At 33.2% G+C, this 27,406-nt stretch overlaps 1 protein-coding gene across 5 annotated transcripts in view; it reads right to left on the reverse strand.

Moving 5' to 3' along the window:
* The window catches only part of LOC140447715 (uncharacterized), a 597,936-nt gene that overhangs the window by 43,980 nt on the left and 526,550 nt on the right, over positions 1–27,406 (reverse strand). For all 5 annotated transcript variants that reach the window (XM_072540522.1, XM_072540524.1, XM_072540523.1 and 2 more), the window contains 2 exons: positions 26,765–26,901; positions 875–1,114 (listed from right to left, as the gene is read on the reverse strand). In XM_072540522.1, coding sequence (XP_072396623.1) covers positions 875–1,114; positions 26,765–26,901 — 377 coding nt within the window. The remainder of the gene's footprint in view (positions 1–874; positions 1,115–26,764; positions 26,902–27,406) is intronic.

The following is a 27,406-nucleotide window of genomic DNA, read 5'->3' on the forward strand; positions in this document are numbered from 1 at the left end:
GCAAGGTCTCACTTGCCATTCTCAAGCCTGGTGGAACTACTTCTCGTCGTTACTCGATTAGTACTGGTCGACTGGGCATTTCGGCGCTCGTTTAAATGCCCAGTCGACCAGTACTAATCGAGTAACGACGAGAAGTAGTTCCACCAGGCTTGAGAATGGCAAGTGAGACCTTGCCGAAACGTCGCCAAAACAATGGTTTTCAAGAAAACCAGCATTTTACAACGCGGAGTCAAACCCGGAAAAATAGTGACAGCACATATAGCTCCCGCGGAAACCTCAAAACAAACATATATATATATATATATATATATATATATATATATATATATATATATATATATATTGATACAAAAAACAACGATTTTACGTATAGAGGTTAAAATAACTGTTAAGTGTAGTAAATTAAACATATAAAAAAATCGAAGTATTGAAAAACCGACAACGGTGTCAAGACTAAATAGATACACTAAACGAATATACACAAAATGATAGCGGGATGTATATATATATATATATATATATATATATATATATATATATATATATTCTGTTTGCAGTACGGTAATATATACGAGTGAAATCTGCACCATTTTTCAGCAATCATTCTATTAAGTATGAATTAGACAATACTTTGATGTTATAGTTGTTGGACAGCCACTAGTTATAGCGTACGCGATTCTGGTTTAGTATGAATTTAACAGACTTTAATGTTACTGATAACTATAGGTAATTTTCTCACTTTAATATGTGCATTTAACATTTTTGCATAACCATTTACTAATTTATTGCTTACATTACTCTTTTTTATTTTTATTTACTTTTATCGATCAAACACAATGAAACTCAAATGTAGTTATTTCGTATATGTACTCACCCAAAATCAATACGATTCCTCCAGTCATATATTCGCAACCGTGATCACCTACGCCTTCTACGACAGCTACTGCACCAGAATTTCTCACTGCAAAACGTTCTGATGCGATACCTCTCATAAAAGCTTTTCCTGTAGTAGCTCCATATAGACATACATTGCCAACAATAACGTTCAAGTGGGATTCAAATGGAGATGATTTGGGAGGGTAAATTACTATAGTTCCACCTGATAGACCCTTACCTAAAATAATAATATTCTGCATATATATATATATATATATATATATATATATATACAGGGTGTCCCAGACTAAATTACCCACGCTATATCTCTTAAACGAATAGAGATTTTCGAATGGGACAAATAGTGATCTATTCTACTTTTAATACACTTTAATATGGCGTAGAAAAAATCATCCCCTAAATATTCAACCCTTAGTTACAACCCCTAACTTTAATTTTTTTAATAGTACCCTGTATATTTTTTTATAGTTTTGGATGTGGTCTTCTATCGTCTATTCAACAGATTTATTAAAAATAAAATCGGTTTGTAAATAATCAAGAAATCAATTTTTTTTTAATTTTGGTAATTAAGTGTCCCAGACTAATTTATCCAGGCTATATTTATTAACAAAATAGAGATTTTTTAAAGGGACAAAAACTGGTCTATTCCATTTGTAATACACTTTAATATGGCGAAGAAAACATCATCCCCTAAATATTCATCTCTTAGTTACAACCCCTAACTTAAATTTTTTAATGGCACCCTGTACATTTTTTATAGTTTTGGATGTGGTCTTCTATCGTCTATTCAATCGATTTTTTAAAAATAAAATGGGTTTGTTAAGTATCGAGAAAATATCAGTTTATTTTTTATTTTTGTTAAATTAATCAAGATAGCCTTAAAAAATAGAATAGAAAAGAAATGTTATGCTTTATTATCATTGAAAATTTTACGATTTTAACTACGTCGTATAACTTCTTACGTGCGTACGAAGTACACAGTCTTTTTATTTAAACGTTATTTTTAATTTTTCAAAATTTAACTAACTAATATTATTTACATTAAATGTTCGAATTGTAACCCACCTGCTGGGGTGCTCAGCAGCACTGAGGTCTCAATCTGCCTACTCCTCAGTGTCGAGTGACAACTGGTCTTACCCTTTGTGGCTGCTTTTATACTCACTGTATGCGCGGGAACGGTATGCGCTGACGTGGTCTGAACTGACATGGCCTGAGCGGTGTGGGCGGGAGGTCGCTGAAGCAGGGGTCGCCATGTTGCCGGCAATCGTTTCGCGTCATCGCCAGTGCCGAGAGACAGTTCTTGCAATACAGAACACGATACTGGTACGTCTCGAGTGAGGGGAGTAGGCAGATTGAGACTCCGAACTCGAACCGAACCGTATCACTCTTGATAATGGCTCCAAAATGGGTGCCGAAACGTCGAGTAATAAATTCTCAACGCGGTTCTTCCCGAGAACTAAGAAATTTCATTCATCTGACCGCGGAAATTTATCCGAACATATATATATATACATATATATATATACATATATATATATATATATATATATATATATATATATATATATATATATATATATATATATATATATTCAATGGTTGAATAGCAGAAGTTTTATCGGTCAATAATTGGCAAATCGTCAACTACTTTATTGATTTATTGGAATACGTTTCGCTTTTATTTTTAAAAGCATCATCAGTTCACTACAAATAAAAAAGATTTTAGAATATAAGTAAACAACCAACAGGGTTCATACTTACAAAAACAATTTGTAGTGTTTTTTTATAGATGTTATAAAAACTCTACGATAATTTAACATTAAAGATTAACAACTAAACGAGAGAAATGAAACAAAAAAATACAAGAAAAACTGTAAGAAAACTAGTTCATTTAATTTTAACCGATGGATTCATTTGAATGTTGGTTTAAGCTCGTTCGAGGGTCAAACCGCACTAATCTTTTCGATTGTTTTCTATCAGCTCTAGGATGTCATAATTTTCACATGTGGCTTATTGTCGTACATGTGTTTCTTTGGAATGCAGGGAAAAGGTACGATTCTTGAGGAAATTAGAGAACGGAACGGGGACAGACCTTTTTTAAAAAAGGATTCATTTTTTCTTTTTCTTTAAAAAACAAACAAACAAAAAAAATGGAAAGAAGAATGGGAATGAAGTTACTGTCTTGTAAGGGGTATTTTTTATTTGTTTTGTATAATGAGAGAGTGATATATCTGGCTCAAGTTGTCGATGTCGATTCTCTTATTTAGGGACGATGGATATCGATTTTGATCTTATTTATGAACAAGCGACCACTTTTCTAAAAAAAACACCCTGACCTAATGGTATTAACTAGTGATAAAGGTAATGCCACAGTCCTTATGATGAGAGAGCAATACATTAACCTGAGCCAGCAACTCCTATATGATAGCAAATACTATCAACCACTTCTTCGCAATCCCACTTCAACCTACACCAACAAAATCAACCGATATATTGTAGCATTTGAAATTTATTGGAATCCCCTCGTATAGGTGTTAAATTGAAATCCCCTTATGTATGCATTATAATAACGAAGAATTTTTTTCAATGTTTCTTAGTTCGTATCTTCCAATTTAAAACCCAAATAATCTTTCGTTCTTTTTACGTCGCCGCCGTCGATAATAAATCATTTTATTGTTTGTTTATGTCACAGGCGCAAATTCTTCGATATTTCTTTGTTCAAACCGCCCGATATTGCGTTTTCAAATTAATAATCTACGTCTTAATTTCCGTTGTGTTTTGTTTATACCCTAAGTGTTTTGTTTATTCTAGTTTATGCGATCGATTTTTGGAGATAATTTCGTAACTCACGCTGGAGCTGCGGTCAAGTCAAGAGTAATATGGTTTCCAGCGTTATGTCCAAATTCTCGTCGAATTTGAATTTGTAGTTTCCTGTTTTTGTCCCTTTTCAGGGAAATCTTCGTTTTACGTTCTGTAAAACAATTTTTAGTAGCAGTTAATAATGTGTATGCCGTCTAATTTTACCTGTTCCTGATTTTTAAAAGGCAGAGTAATAAGTTTTGTGTCCAGTGCCGGCTTCGGCCTCAAATGGTCGATCCAATTCACAGTGTAAGATCCAGTCCCTTTTGTTCGTGTGTTCGTGTCCAGAGAGTCCAACTCCAATTTCTGGCCTCAGGAATTTAAAGTGTAATTTTTGAAATCCAGGTAACTCTTATTTGTGATTAAATTTTAAAGTAAAGACAGGCTGATTTTTAACAATAATTGCTTTCGTTAAAATTTAAAAATAGTAATGTTTAAAGTAGTAAATTTTATGGTTTGTTTTTAGCTGTCATTGTATTTGTTTAGTTTTATTTTAAATTTAATGTTAATTTATGTCAGCCTTGATATTTACTTATCCACGACCCCAGCTCTCCTAACAAACCCTTGTGCCGTTCGCACAAGTAGCGTTTATTTTGCTTACCCTATCTCCACCCCCATAGTTTCTATTCCCCAATCTTCTACCCCCAAAATCTTACCCTGAGGTAGGCAAAATATTTTCGTTACAATATCACAACTAAAAAACGAAAAAATTATTGACGAGAAACTAGCCAAATCCCTCCATAATTACCATGGCTATGCTCCTAGATTTTACTGTCTCCCCAAAATTCACAAACCACAACTAAGTATGCGACCCATATTATCGTCAATAAATACTCCGAACACAAATATAGCCCAATTCCTAACGAACATTCTTTCACAAGCATACAATTATAACAATGACTTCAACATAACAGATTCTTTCCAGTTCAGTGAATTTATTAATAATTATCAACTACCCAGAGGCTTTGTCTTAGTAAGTTTTGACGTAGTATCCTTGTTCACAAATCTTACACTTTCCAGTGTATTAACTTCTCTCCGTAACCATTGGAATCAAATCCAACCCCGCAGTCCGATATCTTGGGAAACTTTTTCCGAATTATTAAAATTGATTTTTGTCACCAATTATTTAATTTTCAATGACAAATATTATCGCCAAATTTTTGGAACTCCTATAGGATCCACTATTTCTCCTATTCTAGTCAACTTTGTACTAGATGATCTTATTAATCATCATTAATAAGATCTGTACCACTACCTGGTACAGAAAAGAAATGGCTAGCAACCGTTTCTTAAATTACCATTCGAAACACCCAATCAGATATAAACTTAACCTGGTACAAGCCCTCAGCCTTAGAGTACACATGTTGACACACCCGCTTTACAAAGAAGAATCTCTCAATCTACTGAAGTCCATTCTCATAGATAACTCCTATCCGGCATCTATCATCAATAAATTTCTATATTCCTAAAGCTATGGGCAGTCCATTACTGAAAAACCCAACGGGCTAACATTAGCGTCCATATCTAATAAAATACAGATGAATAAGTCCCCTCCAACTCCTGAACAAACCACAAAATATGCTTCCTCCCGTACTTCCCACAAATCACTAACGAGCTTAACAAACTTTTTAAAAACTTACCTGTCAAAATAGCCTTAAAAAATACCAGAACCTTAGGAAAGTTATTTTCTAAGACAAAAACTCCATTGCCCCTCTAGAACAAACTAATGTCGTCTACCATGTACCCTGTGCAGAGTGCAACTCCTGCCACATTGGCCAGACCAGCCGCTCTCATCAAGGTCGACTAACGTCCCACAAAAGCGACATTAGGATTTCTAAACCATCTTGTGCCCTTGCACAGCATGCCATTTCAACCAAACACAGTATTGACTTCACGAATACCAAAATACTGTGCAAACAACAAAATCATCATAAGCGATCCATCCTTGAAATGTGTCAAATTCTTAAACATCCATCCTCCCTAAATAAGAGAACCGACATCGACAACTTGAGCCAGATATATCACTCTCTCATTGTACAAAACAAATAAAAAAAACCCTTACAAGATAGTAACTTCAATCCCATTCTTCTTTCCATTTTTTTGTTTGTTTGTTTTTTAAAGAAAAAGAAAAAATCAATCCTTTTTTAAAAAAGGTCTGTCCCAGTTCCGCTCGCTAATTCCCTCAAGAATCGTACCTCTTTCCTGCATTCCAAAGAAACACATGTACGACAATAATCCACATGTGAAAATTATGACATCTTAAAGCTGATAGAAAACAATCGAAAAGATTAGTGTGGTTTGACCCTCGAACGAGCTTAAACCAACATTCAAATGAAGCCATCGGTTAAAATTAAATGAACTATAATCGGTTCACAATTTGTCGATAGCTCACTACAAGTTTAACCCTAATTAGAGAACTGAAATACAGAGAGGATAGGTAATACGATATAATAGTAAAAACCAACCTGAAACTGACGGTTTAAGATGTTTTCGACTAACCCACCTTGTATCTGAAGGAATACAATACAGCAGTCAACCTTATAATCCGATTACGAAGGTATTTTGGTTACAGATGACCGACCAGTGTCGTAGACTATATGATTGAAACATTTATTTGAACTAAATAAATATATTTTTTAAATTGTACCATTTTGTCAACTACGTATTTCTTGAACTCAGATTTGTGTTGCTGGGCAATTTTTAAAAGTTCTGCTTTTACCATTCCATCTTCGTAAGGCAGATACTTATTCCGCAGCCAGTCAAGAATATCCTGTTTCTTCCACGCAGTCGTTGGAAGTCTTTCTACTAGTCGTGAATGATAAGGTGCATTATATAATACTATAATTGAATTTGGTGGTATGTGTTTAATCATCTGCTCAAAATACTCTTCGAAAACATCAGCTGTCATCTCCTCGTGATAGTCTTTTGTGCTTTTGGGCTGAAATTCCAACAAACCATGCTTAACAAATCCTTTTTCACTGCAATGTGAGAAATTATTAATCTACTGCCTTTACCAGAAGGTGGGGAGATACCAGTAGACCAACCTTCCATAAAGGCTTGCCTGGAGCTTAATATATTTTTATCTGACCTTTTTTTTTTTAGATTATGACCTGAGTTTACCCACGTTTCATATTGGTAGAAGATGGGCCTTCCTTCAGCCCGGAATTTTCGTATGGATCTTAGATAATTTCTTCTCCAACATATTATCTCCTCCCGGTCAATCAAAAGTGATTTTCGGTCTGATTTCTCCCACCGGAAATTTAATTCTTTTAAAACTTGCCACAATTTAGTTCGTCCGATATGAGGCAAATCCGGGTCGTCTTTAACTTCTTGTAAAATTTTGTTCAGGTTTGGTACTTCTTTTTTGAAAAAAAATCCATGAATTTTCCTTCGAATACCATTTTGGCAAATTCATCAATTTCAATAGGCTTTTTCCCTCTCTTTAAGTGTTCGTTTGTGTTTGGGTTAGCTATACCGTATTTTTTTCTTTCTGATAGGAACCTATATATAATTGACTCTCCTACGCCAGTCATGTTGGCACAACTTTCGACTATGTTGCGAACAGTGTTTGTGGGTTTCTGAGAAACCAGAGCATCGTGAACATTCAGGACAATAGTCTTCTCTCTTGGTGAATAGATAGACTTACTGACTGTACTAACAGTACCGGTGTAAAACTTGATGATGTTGATGATGAAGCCATCACAAACAATCGAACAAAACGAGCACGAGCGAAAGGTACGTATATGTTCGTAGGTATATGGAATAAAAAATCACTCACGCACTGCATATAATTCGCAAAAGAAATATTCGAGTCGCTAATTACTGCCGTAGACGCGGAAACACCGACGAGCCGTAAATTACATGCGATCAAAAACGTACTAAACAAAAAAATTGTTTTCGTTCGTAATAATTTCAGCTTTTCAAGTTAAGTCTCGAATATAAACTGAACAGGCGAGGCACGTGGCCAAAGCCGGCATCTTTATACCCATTATATTATTAAAAATCTGGGGAATTCCATCCTAATTATATTGCAACGAATAGTACCTTCGGATATGAATTCCAAGTTTTCTAGTAAAGTGATTAAACGCGAAGATTAGTATTGAAATATCCAAAGAGATAAGGTATTCTTATTTACAAAATTGTTAATGGTTAAATTCTTATTTTTATGTATATAATGTATTTATGTATATATTTTATGTAATATAATAACCAACATTAGCCGTGAAAGTTTTAATTGTTATTTTGCTAAATATATTGGTATTAAAACATTATATTATTATTTAATGAATAAACACCTCAGGAACGCCTATGATTTACGACCGTTTTATGAGTTTGAGGCACATTTCGGGCTCTCAACAATTTGTGAACGGAGAATAGTGTTCTTACAGTTTTTCTTGTATTTTTTTGTTTGGTTTCTCTCGTTTAGTTGTTAATATTTAATGTTAAGTTATCGTAGAGTTTTTATAACATCTATAAAAAAACCCTACAAATTGTTTTTGTAAGTATGAACCCTGTTGGTTGTTTACTTATATTCTAAAATCTTTTGTATTTGTAGTGAACTGATGATGCTTTTAAAAATAAAAGCGAAACGTATTCGAATAAATCAATAAAGTAGTTGACGACTTTCATTTGCCAATTATTGACCGATAAAACCTCTGCTATTCAACTATTGAATATATTTTAAATTTAATCAACGGTCGTATTTTTTGCTATATATATATATATATATATATATATATATATATATATATATATATATATATATATATATATATATATATATATAATGAAGTAGTTTATAAGTAAACACTTACAATGTTGGATTACTACACTTAAAAAACGATTTGTAATCTTTCTAGATGTTCTAGAAACTATAAAGTTACTCAACATAGAGAGCAAATATCTTAAATAAACAAAACCCAACTAACTAAAAAGCACTAAAGTCCATTAATTTAATTGTCCGGTGAATTTAAATTTTACCGACGACTTCATTTGGTTTTATTATGGTGACAACCAAAATACACTGCGTCGTGCTTGTTTAGACAATAGGAGGATTGGTAAAAATAATATACGGGGTTCGTGGAATCATTTGATCGAAGGGAGGTTGGGAATGGCGTAATAATGACTATTTGTTGAACTCGGAATATGGGGTTTGATGTGATTCTTATTTATGGTGTAAGATGAGAGAAAGATAAATCTGGCTCAAATTATCGTTCGTTTATGAGGGGCTGGTGGATGTTTAAGAATATGGCACATTTCTAGGAGGCATATTGTATGATAATTTTGTTGTTTGGTCTTCGAAAACAACTTTCCTACAGTTCTGGTGTTGTTTATGGTTATTGTAACGGGTATATTTCTGAAGAGTTTCGCAAGCTTATTAGTAATTTATGGGAAGTACGAGAGAGGAGCATATTTTGTGGACCGTTCTCTGGTGACAGGGAATTAATCAACTGTATGTTATAAGAAATGGACGCTAATTTTTCGCCATTGGGGGCTTCTGAAATAGTATGCCCGTAACTTTTAGAAAATATATACTTATTAATGATAGGGATGGGATAGGAGTTATCAATGAAAATGGACGTAGATTCAGAGATTCATCTTTGTATAGCGAATGTGTCAACGTATGTACTAAATACAAGACTAAGAGCTTGTACTAAGTTATGTTTATATCTGGTTGGGTGTGCGAGTGGTAATTTAAAAAACGGTTGCTAGACATTTCTTTTCTGTGGCACGTGGTGCCCAGTGTGTTATCCTGTGTGCGAATGATTAGCATATCTAAAAAAGGGATGCTATTCTCACTTTCCAATTCACATGTAAATTAGAGGTGAAGATCAAAGCTGTTTTAAATATACATCTAAATTAAATTTTAAGACAACTTTTGCAGACTAGAAATTTGTTTCAAAAGCAACTTTTATTTGTTTCACAGAAGAATTTAAAAAGCGTATATCACAGTTAATTATCACATTCTTCTAACATCTTATTTATGGATGAACAATCAGTCTTATTAGAAAGATGGCGTCCGATAAGGATGATCGTGACAGTGAGAGTGAAAAAACCAAGTTTACTTGTTGCAAAACTAAGAGAATAAGCACAATAATATGTGTAAAGTGTGGAAAAGCCTTCCATAAATCATACACAGCACGGGATTGGGCCGGAAAACTTCAAATTTTAGATGAAACGCGTGTGATTTGTTGTGATTCTAACATAACCTTAAATAGTGGGGATGGCATGGAAAATACGATCATTCATCTGCTAAATGAACTAATTTGTGAGTTAAGAAGTAAAAATCAAATCCTAGAGGAAAATAATAAGCTGCTATGGGAAAAAATAGAAAGCATAGAGAAAAAGTTAACAAAAAATTCCATGGAGGTAAAAAATGCTGCAAAAACTAAAAATAACAATAACAATCCATTAATTTTAAAAGAACAAAATGATTTGAAAGAGACTACAAACTCAGTTGACGCAGTCACAGAACAGCCACTTTGTTCTGTTGATTTGTCTGAGCTGCCACCTAAACCAAGAATATCAAGCAGTTCAATAGCACCCGTGACGCCTGTTAAAAATATCAACCGTCCGCTGATTGAAGATGAAAATGATAAATGGGAAACCCAAAAAAAAGAGGTTTTTACAAAAGAACTCGTCCGTCCAACACTTATTGAACGACCAGATCCACTCCAGGGAATCAATGAGAATGCTGGAAGTATCCTGCGTGTGGCCACAAAACATATGGCGACTTTCCTCTCAGGTTTCGATCCAAAAACGGAAGTACAGGAAATACTTAACTATCTAAAAGAAAGAAAACTGGATGAAAACGTTATCTGTGAAAAAATGAAAACCAGGACAGATAAGTACAAAAGTTCATTTAAAATTACTGTTCCAGAACCAAAAATATCTCATTTAATGCAGCAGGACTTATGGCCGAATGGTGTAATTTTTAACCATTTTCAGAATGTACAGAGGCACCCCAGTGTCAAAAGACAGTCTACGGCACACACCAAAAGAAATTATCAGTAATTCACTTAAATACGCAATCAATTAAAACAAGTATTGATGCCATTAATTTTATCCTAGAAGATCATGATGAATGCTTTGCTCTTTGTTTAACTGAGCACTGGAAAACAGAAGAACAACTGCGGGACTAAAATGTGCGGAATTTTAAACTGATCTCTTCATATTGTAGAAGCAGTTCACAGGAGCATGGTGGTAGTGCGGTATACATTAAAGACACATTTATTGCAAAAGCCCGGGAAGACATTTCTAGTTTATCAGAAAGAACGGTGTTTGAGTGTTCCGCTGCAGAGGTGCGAATTAATAAGAAGAAGATTGTAATCCTATCCATCTACCGAACAGAAGACCCACAAGTTTTAATAAACAAATTGGACCAAATACTTTGTGATTTTGTTGACAAGGACTCCATCATTTTTCTGGCTGGTGATTTTAACTTAGATATGTTGCTTGAGGGTGCGAGGTGGCCAGACACATTAAAAATGTTTTTGAGTTCCTTTGATATTAAACCTTCCATCAAAGACTATACACGCATACAAGGTAACAAAAAATCCTGTATAGATAATATTTTTACAAATCTTGACATATTTGATTCTCTTGTATTCAATCCTCATACATCTGATCATACTGCTCAAAAGGTAAAATTTGAATTAAATGAATTTGAGTCAAATATAATAAAAAAACGAATATTTAGCAAGAAGAATAAACATTTTTTTAAATTCATGTTAGGTAATGTAGACTGGGTATCTGTTTTTGAGACATTAGATGTAGATAATCAGTGGGATGCTTTTATGAGTATAGTTCAGAAAATTTTTATACAATGTTTTCCACTCAAAGAGATAAATTCAGCAAATAAAAAAAAATCACAAAAGTACTTTAAAAATGATGATATAAAACATTGTAAATCTAGGCTTGATGTTTTGTTTACACTGTCTACCAATAATGTTGATTATAAAGATATTTATAGGACAGAAAAACGCAAATACAATTCTTTACTCACTCAATCTCGAAAAAATTGTTATAAAGAACGAATTGAAAATAGCGAAAATAAAACTAAAATGGCTTGGCAATTGGTAAAAGAGATTAAGGGTAATTCCAAAAATCAAGGTAATTTCTGTTTAGAGGGTGACCCTCAGGTGCTTTCTAACGAAATAAATCAATTTATGGCAAATGCAGCACCAGAAGCTGTAAAGAAAATAAAGCATGTAAAAAATTTTCAAATTAATATCGAACAAACTAATCATTGCATGTTTTTAACTCCCGTTTCAGAGAAAGAAATAAGTCACATAATAAATAACTTAAAAAAAAGCATAGCTCTGGTTATGATGAAATATCAACCAACTTAATTAAATATGTTTCATCAGAGATTTCTCTTCCTCTTTCTTTTATAGTTAATGCTTCTTTCAGGCAAGGTAAATTTCCTCAAAGTTTAAAACTGGCAATTGTAAAGCCACTACATAAAAAAGGTGATGTTACTAAGATGGAGAACTATAGACCAATAAGCCTTCTTCCATCATTCTCAAAAATATTTGAAAAAGCAATATATTTCAGACTACAAAACTTTTTCACTACAAACAACTTATTTGGTAGTTCACAGCATGGTTTTCTCGCAGGGAGATCTATTGAGACATTTACCTATGATTTTATATCAAAAATTTTAGAAAAACTGGAGGCAAAGATGAAAACACTAGGTGCTTTTTTGGACCTATCTAAGGCTTTCGATAGCCTAGATCATGTTCTTTTATTACAAAAATTACATCTTTATGGAATACAGGGACCGGCATTAAACTGGATAAAATCATTTCTCACAGATAGGTCGCAAAAGGTATGCCTGGAGAAAAGGGGATGTAAGGTTTACTCTGATCCTATCAATTTAAAATTAGGCATACCACAGGGGAGTGTCCTGGGGCCTTACCTCTTTTTGGTCTACATAAACGACCTTCCAAATGCGGTGGTTAGTAGTTCCTCAAACCTTGTAAATTTCGCTGATGACTCAAATGTGCTTTTCTGGGAAAAAACTTTAGAAACACTCCTCACAGTGGCAGAGCAAATTCTAAGCAAGGCTGAACAGTGGTTCAGTGGAAATCGGTTGTTGCTTAATACTGATAAGACAGTTTTTGTCTATTTTAGAAGCAGCCAATCACGAGAGCAGTTTCCAGATACAATTAATTTCCTATCACAAAACACGGAACCTGCTAGATCAGTTAAATTTCTTGGTATTCATATTGACCAGAATCTGAATTGGGGGGAACAAATACAAAATACGACAAAAAAACTGAATAGAGCCTGCTACTCATTAAGGGTGTTAAAGAGCTATCTAGACCAGGGGATTTTACTATCAGTATATTATGCAAACTTTTATTCTATTATGCGATATGGGGTAATCTTCTGGGGTGCTGCAGTAGATAGCTCAACTGTCTTTATAGTCCAAAAAAAGGCAGTCCGTGTGATCTTAGGATTGAAGGCGGGAGAATCCTGTAGAGGCCGATTAAAATCACTCAATATACTTACTTTCTCAGCCATCTATATATTTGAATGTATTATGTTCCTTTTTAAAAATTTTTCTTTGTATTGTCACCTGCTTCCCAATCATGAATATAATACAAGAAGCCTTAATTTGAATTTGCCACTTCACAGATTGTCTATAACAGAGAGAAGTCCTTTGTATGCGTGTGTTAAATTTTATAATAGTCTACCATCTGACATTCAACAGGAAATGCACTATAGAGCTTTTAAAAGAAAGGTTTTTCAACACCTAGTTGACATTGAGCCCTACACTGTGGCGGAGTACCTGGCCTATCCTTCTCCTTGATCAGCATATTTAATTTGTAATGTTAATATATTTTAAATGTGTAATGTCAATATATATATTTTTTTTAATCTGTAATGAATAATGTGACGTTATTTGCTCAATTATGTTTAAAAATTTATGCAAATAAAAATTTACTCTACTCTACTCTACTCTAAATTGTTAAGGTGTCCAAAATCTTACAAATCATACAAATCTTACAAGTACAAAATTGACTAAAATGGGAGATATCGACGATCGAAAGAGTTCCAATGGTTCCAGAGGAAGATCATTACGCTAGAAAGTGGAAGATTTTCAAACAAGGATACCACATCACAGCTTAATAACACATAGTCAGTTGGTAACTGATAATTATTCATGAAATCACTGAACTGGAAAGAGCTTATTGATGTCATTCCTATGCTTGCGATAGAATGTCTGTTAAGAGCTATGCTAGATTAGTGTTCGGAGCATTTACTGATAATAAAATGGGTCGCATACTCAATTAGGGTTTATGATTTTTGGACAGACAATAGAACCTGGGAGCTTTGCCATTGCAATTATGAAGGGATTTGGCTAGTTTCTCGTCAATGATTTTTTTGTTTTTTTGTTCAGTGATGTATTTGTTAATTTTGTTCGTGTAGGTTGAAGTGAGATTGCGGAAAAGGGGCTCATTATCATCCAAGAGTTGTTGGCTCAAATTTAAGTATTGATCTCTTATCACCAGGACTGTGGCATTACTTTTGTCACTAGTTAATACCAATACGTAATAATGAGACGTCTTCCTTTGCCTGATTGTGCTTTTAAGTCGGTTGAAAGTCCCTCTTTAGAAGCATGTCGTGAACTTTTTATATGTAAGTATTTCCATACTTTTAATTTCGTATGTCCCTCATTCAACCACGTTTCATCTATATAATAAATTTTTTTTCCAAGACGTCTATAATCACGAATTTTTTGTAAATATTCTCTCCGTCATATCATTAGTTCGTCTCTCTAGATTAACAAATTTTCCGACTTCTCTTTACATACCGAAAATCCAGTTCAGGTAATGTTCTTTGTAAAACCCGCATGAATATTTTATTTACAGTATCATCTGCATTAATTTCTCGTTGAATAGCCTTTAACGTGGGCATTTCGTTTCTAAAATAAAATCCATGAATTCTTCTTCGGATTATACTTTTCGTAATATCGTCTCCTACAATTTTTGTACGTCCTTTATGAATAGGTTTTGGAAGTGATTTATTACCTTGAATTATTCGGAAAACCGATACTTTCGTTAAATCACCACACAATCTTAATTTCTTCTACGTAATCACTCATAAACCGATTTAATCAATTGTTCATTCTTTCACAGCTAACCACCTCCTTTTAATACGGTTACCCGACTGTGAGCTTATTGTAGTATATTATAATAGGTATAGAGAAAAGAAGAAGAAAGTCAAGCGACACATGTAATGTCAATTGTCTAGGTAAAAAGGTTTATAATCATATGTTCACTGTTAGTTAAAAAATATAAATTGTATAAAGCTAAAACTATGTTTAAGGCTGATTTATAAACTTTACGTTGGCGTTGGTGCTGGCGTTCGCCGTTGACCGTCGCGCTGGCTATCATATACTGCATTTATAAACTTTCGGTTGGCGTTGGCGTTAAAGATAATTTCTAACCATTCATTTTTGATTTGGTATTATTAATTTTTGCTTGAAAATTAATACAATGGAAAATGAAAATGCTCGGCTTTTGTTAGGTACTGTGGCACTTATACACGATACTTTGTATTCGAGCAGCACTGAGCCTTCGAAATAAAAGACAACGTCAATACAAACGGAGGCCTATTAACCAGAACAGAAAGACAAGAGGTAATTTTAATTATTGTACAAATATAAAAAAACTGGGATACATAGCAGTTTTTTAAATATACCAGGATGTAGGTTCCAGTATTTGAAAAATTACTGCAAATGGTAAAATCAAAAATAAATGTAAATTATCGCTCTGATGGAATTTCTAATATATAGGGAATATAAATTAAATTGTCTAAACTGTTTCACTTTATAAACATGTGGAAATACAAACATAAACAAATAATTTAGTTTGATTTGTTTGACAAACCTTGTCACTTTTTCGGTATCGCTATTGGCTGCGATAACAAAGATACAGTTTTTTTTATGTTCTGTGATCGTGACTACAACCACAGAAGGGTTGGTGTATTCTGTGCTACAACGGCCAACGGCAAAAGATAAAGTTGGTTCATCTTGAACGGAACCGAACGCCAACGCCAACGCCAACGGCGAACGATGTTTATAAATAGACAAACGGGTTTCCCATTTGATCATGTTGTAACGCGAACGTCAGCGCCAGCGCCAACGTAAAGTTTATAAATCAGCCTTTAATCATTTATATTCTTCCTCCACATCACACTAATTTGGCGACGAGGTAAATGGTAAAGCGATTGTGTATATTTTTTGAGGATTTCGTTTATGTACATATTTTTAGTGTAGACATTGCTAAAAATGCCAAAGTGTGGAAACGATATTCAGGCAGGGGAGCGATGTGGATCACGATCACAGCCCATAACAGTTGTACATGCAGGGAATATATCTTCATTAGCAACGTTTAGAAGTGGTGACGATTTTGAAATATTTGAAGAAAGGTTAGAACAATATTTATTGGCTATAGTAGAAATCCTCAATTCAGAAGAGTGATTTCATAGTTTAAACGCCGAATATCCTCAAATTTAAATGTACACAGCGGCCCTCGAAAACTGCCTGTTTTCTAGATTGCAATTTGCGTTTCCTCATAAGAAATTACAGAATATATAAAGTAGTATATTTATTTGTGCTTCTCTATAGTAGACTTGACCAGAAGTTGTCGTACAGTGTAGCCAATTCTTGTTCACAAGTAGTAATTATGGTCATACAAAACCTGTATTCTTCCAGGCAGCGATTTATATTTTCCGTTTCGTTACATATTTAAATTTATAAAATAAAAATCGATATTTTAAAAAATTATTTTTCAATCGTTTGGCGATGTTGGAATTAGTGAGGAAACTCCGTTTTACAATTCGGAACCAGACATGCCATAAAAATAGTTTTTATTATTTTTTCGCTGAAGAAATGGTTTATGTATATTGGCGTTTCTATGGGTAGTGCATGTGTTTTTGTGAGTATATTTTATCTGATAAGTTTGTAAACTTATTGTTGTCAATCTGTTTTATCAATACTATATTGTAGTATTGATAAAACGTGTTACTGATAATAAGAGTGTTATAGTCTGTCGTTTTATAGTTAATTTTTAGTTATATTCTTATACAGAATTGTTGAAACTATTGTATATATAGTATATATACAGATTCTGATTCTGATGTTGATTCCAAAAATGAAAAGCCGCAAAAGAGACAGAAAATGTTAACGTCCAAAGAGAAGGTAATGATACGAAACGTTTATGAAGGAATTGTCGGCAGAAAAATGGCATTAAACGTTAGCCAAGCGGTCGACATTTGTAGCAGTTTAACAAAAGTATCCGTTAGCTGTATTTATCGTGTACTTAAAAATACATCGGAAAATAAAAAGCAAGAAAAAGGTAAAACTAGAGGTAGGAAAAGCATTGTTTTGAATGACGAGACAAGGAATATTATACGTCGAAAAATTCATTTATTTTATTTTCGGAGTGAAATTCCAACACTGAAAAAAACTTCTCAAGAGCTCGAAAACAATGACTCTTTACCCAAGATATCTCGTAGGGTCTTGATCAGGACCATGCGCGAAATGAACTTTCGATATGTAAAACGCAACAGAAAAAGTATGCTATTAGAAAAAAATTAAATTATTCTGTGGAGAAGAAAATATTTAGAAGAAATACGAAAAATTCGCAGCACTGGACGCAAAATATATTATTTGGATAAAACCTGGATTAACGAAGGTCATACAGTTGGAAAAGTTTGGCAAGATTTAAATGTAAAAAGTAAACGTGAAGCATTTATAGAAGGCTGGTCTACAGGATTAAAAGCTCCATCAGGAAAGGGACGGCGTTTAATCATCACCCATATAGGAAGTAATACAGGGTTCCTTGATGATGGTTTGCTTCAATTTGAGTCGAAAAAAACAGGTGATTATCATGAAGAAATGACTTCCGAAGTATTTGAGCGCTGATTTAAGAGAATCTTACCAAAATTGGAATCTGGGTCTGTGGTTGTTATGGACAATGCGCCATATCATAGCCGCAGACTAGAACAATTACCGACGACGGCATGGCGGAAAGGGAGAATTCAAGAATGGCTTACAGAAAAGGGGATTGCATACGAAGAATCAATGCTCAAAATTCAACTACTTGACATTACATGGTTAAGGAAAAGTGAATATCTTAAATATGTTGTGGATGAAACTGCAAAAGATTATGGTGTCAAAGTTCTGCGTCTATCACCTTATCATTGCGAACTTAATCCCATTGAGCTTATCTGGGCGCAAGTGAAAGGAGAAGTAGCACGCAATAACACAATGTTCAAATTAAACGAAGTTAAGGAACTTTTGATTCAAGCAATCCTCCATGTAACTCCAGAGAAATGGACTAAATGTATAGGCCACATAATTAAAGAAGAATATCGTATGTGGGAACTTGACACTCATGTCGAAGTTTTACTAGAGCCAATTATAATTACACCAGGTGAAGATAATGACAGCGATAGCAGCACTGCATCTTCAGATTTAGACAGCGAATAATATTTTCTAATAGTTTAGTAGGAACATCAGCATAAAAAACTCAAAAACAAAAAAAAACGAGAAGAACATAGTAAGTGTGTATAGTGTTTGTGTTTAAATAGAATAGTACAATGTTTTGTTACATCCAAAATTATTTTTATTTTGTTTTTATAGAATTTTATTTTGTTTTTTTTTTATACTGTTTAAGTGTTTTCTTTATTTTATTTAATGGGACAATATGGCTCTTGGCGAACACCCATTTAAAAAAAAGTAACGCGCCACAAGACATACCTCTCGGGTGGTGTGGAAACTGTCTTAAAATTTGTTTTAAAAACATTTCATTGTGTAACTCTTTAAGGACGGGTCACGTCAAAAGACGTTTTAGCGTAACTTTCGCGACAGCCGGGTGGCATCAGTAAGCTTTCTGCAAAATTACTTGTTTTTTATAGCTTTTTGTTTGTGGTATTCTGTATTTTTAGGAGACTGTATGGAATAAGCCACAAAATATTTATTTATAGGTTTAATTTACTGATGTTTCGATCTCTATATAAAGACATCGTTTTTAAATATACAAGTGATAGTAATATTTATTTTTCCATGGCTTTTTGCTTGCCGTTCTGTATATTTAGAAATAATGTTGGGAATAAGTAACAATATATTTAATTGAAATGTTTAATTTACTGACGTTTCGATCTCTATATAAAGAAATCGTTTTCAAATATACAAATGATAGCAATATTTATTTTTCTGTGGCTTTTTGCTTGTGGCATTCCGTATTTTTAGGGAGAATGTTGGAAATAAGCCACAATACATCTATTTACATGTTTATTTTACTGACGTTTCGATCTCTATTCCAGAGACCGTGTTTAAAGTTAAGAAAAAAAAAAGAAAATAATATAAGAATATATAAATATATAATAATAAACAAATAAAATAAATATAACTATAATTTATATCTTTGAAAACGGTCTGTGGATATAGAGATGGAAACTTCAGTAAAAACCTGCAGATAAATATATTGTGGCCTATTTTGAACAATAATATTTAAACAATAGAATATAATTAACGTTGAAATAAAAGTGACTGTACGCCACTGGATTTTCATACGTCTTTCCCCACTTCTACGCCTTCAAACGATGAATCACTCTCCCAAACAGTGAATTTAGAGTTTAATTTAGTAGAAGAAGGAAGAAAAGTTGCTGTATTATTAACGTTACTCAGTGAAGACATTAACAAAGTGTTGAAAAACCTATGTGCACCTAGCAAACCAAAAGAGAAATCATTTGATGATATGGCACTATTAAAAAGCCAATTTAACCCTCGCATTGCAATTTATAGAAGAAAAAAATTTGAAACATTGAGACAGGGAGATGAAACTATAAATGAATGGTATATTAAAGTTAAAAATATGGCAACTCAATGTGAATTTGGTGATAAGTTAATGTATAGAGTACAAGAAAAATTTGTAGTTGGAATAAAACCAGGCCCAATATTAGACCGTTTATGTGAAGAACATCACCATAGGACTTTAAAAGAACTTTTAGAAATAGCACTGGCAAAAGAAGCAGCTTTCAGGGAATCCAAAGAAGTGGACAATTATTCAGAAGCCGAAAGGGAAGGTGGTAAGAAAATTAAATTAAGACAACTAAGTTCATCAAATCAAACTAAGACTGGTAGGATATCTGTAATAAAAGAGATAATTTGTGTTTTTATTGTAATAAACCAGATCATGATTTTAAAATGTGTAAGTTTAGAAAATTTATTTGTAATAAATGTAAAAAAGTAGGGCATATTGCAGCAGCATGTAAAGTTAATGGAAACAATTTTATAGAATACATAAAAAGTGATAATAATGTAGATGCTGAAAACAATGCCTCAGAGGTAGATGGTATGGTGGAGATGCTGCAGATGGATGTTTATAGTGTTGAGGCTTATATTAAACCAATGTCAATAACCGTTTTAATAAATCAGCAACCTATTGTTATGGAAATAGATACAGGAGCTGGTGTTTCTTGCATTCCTTTTAGTATGTATAATCAATGCTTTTCGGTGGTAGAGTTAAAACCAAGTTTGATTAAATTAAAGTATTATGATGGACCAGTGGTAATGCCAAAAGGTAAAATTGAGGTACAAACTAAAATAGGTGATAGAGTTGAAAATGTTTCATTGGCAGTAGTGGAGGGAGCTACTAAGGCACTGTTAGGCAGAGATATCTTTACAAAATTTAATTTATCCATAAAGGGAACAAAAGTCTATATTGGAAATCATGAATTAAGTTTTAGTAATTGTACCCAGATTAATTAAATAAGTATAAATGAAATTGACTTTAAATCACAATTAAATGTTTTATTAAGAAAATATGAGAAAATTTTTAATGATGAATTAGGTAAATATATAGGTGTAGTAATAGGCCACATGAAAAAGAAAAAGAGGTGTGGCACGATGAAGTTACAGATAGAGGTTAGGAAGTTAGCATAAAAAGATGTAACGTGTATATTGTTAATCTTATACTTTTATTAAATATAATATTTAATAAATACCGAGTATTATTATTACATGGCGCAGTCAGTACAAGAACCAAAAGTACAGTTATCCAGAATGGAAGGAAAAGTGCCAGAATCCATGAAATTCGAGGGGAACCTTCATGAAAATTTTAGACGGTTTTACCAAAATTTTGAAATGTATCTTATTGCAACTGAGAAAGATGACAAAGTCGATAGAGTAAAAATTGCTTTGTTTTTAAATATGATTGGACCAGAAGGACCGAATAAATTTGATAGTGTCATATCAGAATTTAAGAAATATTGTGCTCCCAGAAGAAATAAAACATATGAACGTTTTGTATTTAATAAAAGAATTCAAGCTGCAGATGAACCTTTTGATAGGTATCTTAGTGATCTAAAAAAGTTGATACTAAGTTGTGAATATGACAAACAGGAAGACAGCATATTGACAGATAGGTTAGTTTTAGGAACAAATAGTCCATCAGTTCAAGAAAAATTATTAAATGCTCAAAAGTTAACGCTTGAAACAGCAATAGAGATATGCAGAAACTCTGAAATAACAAAAAAGGAGTTAGAATCTGTAAGAAACAATGAAAGTTTGGAAGTAAGTGCAGTAAAAAATAGACAAGACAGTGGAAATACACAAAGTTAAAATGAGTTAAAATTTTTGTGTAGAAAGTGCAAACGTAAACATGTAGCTGCCCAGTGCCCAGCGTTTGGAAAAAATTGCTTTAAATGTGGTGCAGCAAATCACTTTAGTAATGCGTGTTTTGCTGAAATGTCCAATCAGCAAAGATATAAAAGGCAAAATGTTAAAAAAGTTAAAGAAATTAGAAGACATGACGAGAACATTGATGGCTCTTAAACAGATGATGACATGCATGTGCATACCGTGAAAGGAGTTGGGGCAATCAATAGTAGAAGTCGTAATCAGTGGATCGAGGTAGTCAACATAAACAACCAAGACATTGAGTTCAAGATGGACACTGGATCAGAAGTAAATATATTACCCAGTGATATTTTAAAAGTCGTATTCAGAAACAGTAAGTACAAAATTGAAAAGTGTAATACTATATTAGAAGATTATGGAGGTACACGTTTGAAAACTTTAGGGAAAATTACTTTAAATTGTAAGAGACTGGATAGGAATTATAATTTAGAATTTGTAGTTGTAGATTTAAAAGTCCACCCAATTTTGGGTTTAAAAATATGTTATTCTTTTGACTTAATTAAAGAAACACCGAGTTAAATGTTGATGAGGAACTTACTAATAAGGAACAATTATTACTAGAATATAAAGATGTATTTGAGGGAATGGGCACATTCACAGATTTTTGTAAAATACAATTAAAAAATGATAGTGTTCCAGTAGCTAGACCAGCTAGAAGAGTACCATTTACTATAAAAAATAAGCTAAAAGAGAAATTAAGTAAATTAGAAAGTAGAAATATTATATCCAAAGTAACAGAAGCATGTGAATGGGTTAATAATATAGTTATAGTTGAGAAGCCAGATGGTTCACTGCGTCTGTGTCTAGACCCTCAAGAGCTTAATAAATGTATTGTTAGGGAATATTTTGAAATTCCTAGTTTAGAGGAAATAAGTTCGAAACTGTCAGGAAAAAAATATTTTTCAGTATTAGATTTCAAAGATGGCTTTTATTAAGTTAAATTAGATGAAAAATCTAGTTCCTTAACAACATTTGCAACTCCATTTGGGTGTTACAAATTTCTCAGATTACCATTCGGTCTAAATCTGGCCCCAGAATATTTTCAGAAATTAAATTGTAAAAATTTTGGTGACATTGAAAATGTTATTATATATTTTGATGATCTATTAATTGCATCTGATCCAGGGAAATGGGTGTAAAGTTTAAGAAATCAAAATTTCAGTTTAGACAAATGACAGTGAAATACATGGGACACATTTTTAGTGAAGATGGTGTAACGATGTTCTGATCGTTTAACAGTTCGAACCGTGGGAGTGTCAATATTTGCGCATCCACTTCTACAACGTGACGGCGAAGTGGGATTCAGAACGGCTATTTAAGGCGTGTGAATAGCGGAATTAGACAGTCTTGTAGCTAGCGCTCTAGGCTCCCTGACTCGCCGGTGTAGTGAACCTGCGAGCCATCCCGGACAGAGAGATTTCCGTATTGAGGATCATACTCTGTCCTTAACCAAGCAGAACCCATCGGTACTGTGTATTGAACATTACTGTGGATCTGCACAGAGCCAAGCCGGACAGAGAGATTTCCGTATTGAGGATCATACTCTGTCCTTAACCAAGCGGAACCCATCGGTACTGTGTATTGAACATTACCGTGGGTCTGCTATTTCATTTCTTTATTAGTAATAATTAGTTTCTTTTCTTTTATAGACGTTCGCAGGGGAATTCATTCATCGCGGGATCCAGACGGGAACGTAGAATTCATTTTATTTTTGTTTTATAAGTATACAACGTAGAATTCCTTTTTTATTTTTTATTTATTGTATATATACTAAATAGATTTATTTTTATTTCAAACCTGTGTTTTACATCACAATGGTATGAAAATAGATAATGATAGATTGAGGGCTATAAATGACCGAAAAAACCCGTCAAACAAGAAAGACCTTCAAAAACTGCTGGGTGTGGTAAATTATGTACGAAAATTTGTCCCGAAATTGGGTGAGATTGCAAGCCCACTGTATCAATTACTGAAAAAGAATGTTATTTTTCAGTAGCTTGGAGTTCACAGTAAAGCACTGGAAGTGATAAAACAGGAACTTGCTAAAAATATATCTCTAAAGAATTTTGATTCTAGTAAAGATACTGTAATTCAAACAGATGCGTCTCAGTTTGGTTTGGGATGTTGTCTAATGCAAGGTGGAAGACCTGTTGCTTATGCTTCTAGAGGTTTAACAGGTACTGAGGAAAATTATGCTGTTATAGAGAATGAGTTATTAGCCGTAGTGTTTGCATGTCAAAAATTCCACAATTATATTTATGGTCGCTCTGTAAAATTCCATAACAGATCACAAACCTAATGTAAGTATCATGAGTAAGCAAATAAGTCAAATTAGTTCTCCTAGGTTGCAGACGCTAAAACTGAAGCTACTGAAATATGATATACAAATTCAGTATGTACCTGGTAAATATTTACATCTTGCTGATTATTTGTCTAGAAATGTAAGTGATGAAAGTGCAGAGAATGATGCTGATATGAATGAAATGGTGCATTCACTAGAAAAGCATTTAAGAATGAGTGATACTAGAAAGATTCAGTTTAAAGCAGAAACAGTAAAAGATAATGTACTGAGTAAAGTCATTGAGTGTTGTCTGAGAGGGTGGAAGAATACAAAGTATGAAGGAGAGATGAAAGTTTTTCACGAGTTAAGAAATGAGTTGTTTGTTAATGATAATCTTTTATTTTTCAATGATAGAATTGTTGTACCTAAAGTTTTGCGAAAAGAGATGCTTCAAATTGTACACGAAGGTCATTTTGGTATAAATCGTTCAAGAGATCGAGCAAAAGATGTCTTATTTTGGCCAGGGATGAGTGTGGATATTGCGAATGAGATACAGAGTTGCAAAATTTGTGAAAAGTATAGGTATGCAAATAGTAAAGAGCCATTAATATCTCATGATGTCCCGGAATTGCCATTTCAAAAATTGGGTGCTGATATTATGGAACATCGTGGCAAAGCTTATTTGGTTGTTGCTGATTATTTAACGAAGTGGCTAGAAATAATCCCTATAAGAGGTAAACAATCGTCTGATGTTATAAATGCACTCAAGCAGATATTTGCAACACATGGTATACCAGATGTAATTATAGCTGATAATATGCCTTTTGGATCGTATGAATGCAAAAAGTTTGCAGATAAATTTGAGTTTAAATTTCAAACTAGTAGCCCCCATTACTCTCGATCGAATGGTTTAGCTGAGAGGTTTGTACAGATATCTAAAAATATTATTAGAAAATCAGATGACATGTGGGTTGCTCTAATGAACTATCGTAATACTCCTGTTACTGATCTCAAGAGGTCACCAGCTCAACTTTTATTTGGCAGAAAACTAAAAACTAAATTACCAGTTGTTGAAAAGCAAAATGATAATATCAAAGAAGTTAGGTCAAAATTAGAAGAAAGAAATAATACTTATAAGGAATATTATGATAGACAGACAAGAAATAGGCCCGAATATAAGCAAGGTGAAAATTTGGTATACAAAGATAATAATCAATGGAGTCCGGCTGTTATTGTCAATAAACATGAGTCTCCAAAGTCTTATTTAATTGATAATACATGCTACAATACATGATAAACAGCTATCACCTGCGTAAGTCAAAAATTGATCATGATATTAGGCAGACTCATAATTTAAGTGATGACAATGATAATACACCTAGTTGTAGTAAAGCTCAGAGTTCTAGCAGTTCAGAGTGTGATACTGACATGAGCTTGAGACCATCACGTACTATCATACAGCCTGCCAAGTATTCTGATTATATTTTATATTAGTACAGTTTACTCTGATTGTATTTTGTATTAGCATAGTTTTTTTTTGTATGATTAAAGTTTGTTAAAAAAAAATATGTAAAAGGGGGAGATGTAGTAATATGCCACATGAAAAAGAAGAAGAGGCGTGGCACGATGAAGTTAGAGATAGAGGTTAGGAAGTTAGCATAAAAAGATGTAACGTGTATATTGTTAATCTTATACTTTTATTAAATATAATATTTAATAAATACCGAGTATTATTATTACAATAGGTGAGCAAGTTCATTTAGAGATGGAAAAATATGTTAGGCCAATTTTTCAAAAACCACATCAAATCCCTTTTACATTTAGAAAAAAAGTAAAGGCAGAGTTGTTTAAGTTAGAGAAAGAACGGGTAATAGAGAAAGTAGAAAATGCTTTGTGGGGTAAACCATTGGTACCTGTGCTCAAACCTAATGGTCAAGTGGGGGGCTGGAAACGGATAATAATAAAGTAGAAGCAATTGTGAAACTGCCAAAACTATTTCTATAATCATTTCTTAGTATGATAAATTATTATTCTAAATTTATTCCAAATTTGACAGATAGGGTGAATCCATTATATAAACTTCTAGAAAAAAGGACCAAATATTTATGGACAGATAATTGTCAAAATTCATTTGATGCTATTAAGAAGAAGATAACTTCGAGTCACGTGTTAATGCATTTTGATCAAAATAAACCTATTAGACTAGTTTGTGATAGTTCAGAATACGGGTTAGGTGCTGCATTATTGAATGTATTACCAGATGGATCACAACGACCAGTTTGCTTTATATCAAGGGTCTCAAATAAGGCAGAGAGAAATTATGCAATGGTTCATAAAGAAGCCTTAGCAATCGATTGGGCAGTACAGAAGCTTTATCATTACTTAGCAGGTAGGAAGTTTGGAATCTTGAGTGATCATAAGCCCCTGCAGGCACTTTTTGGTGAGTTTAAAAGTCTCCCTAAAATGGCCTCAGCAAGGTTACAGCGTTGGTTATTGTTTCTGTCAGGATTTGATTATGTTTTTAACTTTATTAAAGGAGCTGACAATGTGCACGCAGATGCTTTGAGTAGAGAGAGTAGTTGAGAGAAACCAGTAAGCGAAAAAGAGGAAGATGTTGATTATCTACATTTTATAGAAGGGAAAACATAAAATATTGTCGTCAAATTGTATAAAGCCCTGTATAAAATTCCATATTGCAACGTCATAAAAAGATCATTCGTATTGACACACAGTTTTTAATTCGCACGACAACCGATTCGATTCAAGAGTCAACCAATTAAATATCTAAATAATCATACTGAAAATATACTCATACTGAAAAATAAATAAATAATCATACTGAATATATGAATATATGTGGTGGATGAATCACTGACATACAGTTTTTTTACGCTATTTACTAAATGTATGAAAAAGAAACCGCGAAGTAAAAACAATTTATGCAAAGACAGTGAATTAAAACATGTGACATGCAAGTTCGATGCAATGATTAAAAAGCAATTGCTTACCAACATAATCGTTAGCATCCCCTTCAAGTGTAATTGTAACACCTTTGGCTAAAAATGCTCCAAAACTTTGTCCAGCTGATCCTGTCAGTTTGATATTAATTTCACTGCCGTCTGGTAAACCATTTTCATTATATTTACTGAAAAACATAAGGTCTTTGTTTATTTTCCATCAATTATGCTACCTGACAATGGTAAATACAATGGATGGATGCCCGTATTATTCTAATACAAATATTTGATTTCTTGCATCCCCAAGTGAGACTAGTAAGTGCCTGGTTGTGATTGTTACGTTTATATTTTGTGCAACAACAAATTTGTCATAAATATAATATAAAATATTTTTGTTAAAATCCTTTATAAAAGGTATATAAATTAAAAAACCCAAACGGGCTATGGCATGAAGACAAAACGTTTTCGGAATCCATATTCCATCATAAGTGTCTAGGTGTACATGTTTTGAGCCAATAAATATCTGGGTCAAACCCGTTAAAAGTTATATGTTACAATGTAGTTTACATTATTTAGTCTTATATATAAGGATGTTAAAGTTACCAGTGGATATGATAACATGGTAACGTAAGACTCCCTTACGTTACTTGATTCGTAAAATTTTCAAAAATCTGGGTTGCTGCAATTTTAAGG

Source organism: Diabrotica undecimpunctata, chromosome 8 (genome assembly GCF_040954645.1).
Source record: "Diabrotica undecimpunctata isolate CICGRU chromosome 8, icDiaUnde3, whole genome shotgun sequence".
NCBI lineage: Eukaryota > Metazoa > Arthropoda > Insecta > Coleoptera > Chrysomelidae > Diabrotica > Diabrotica undecimpunctata.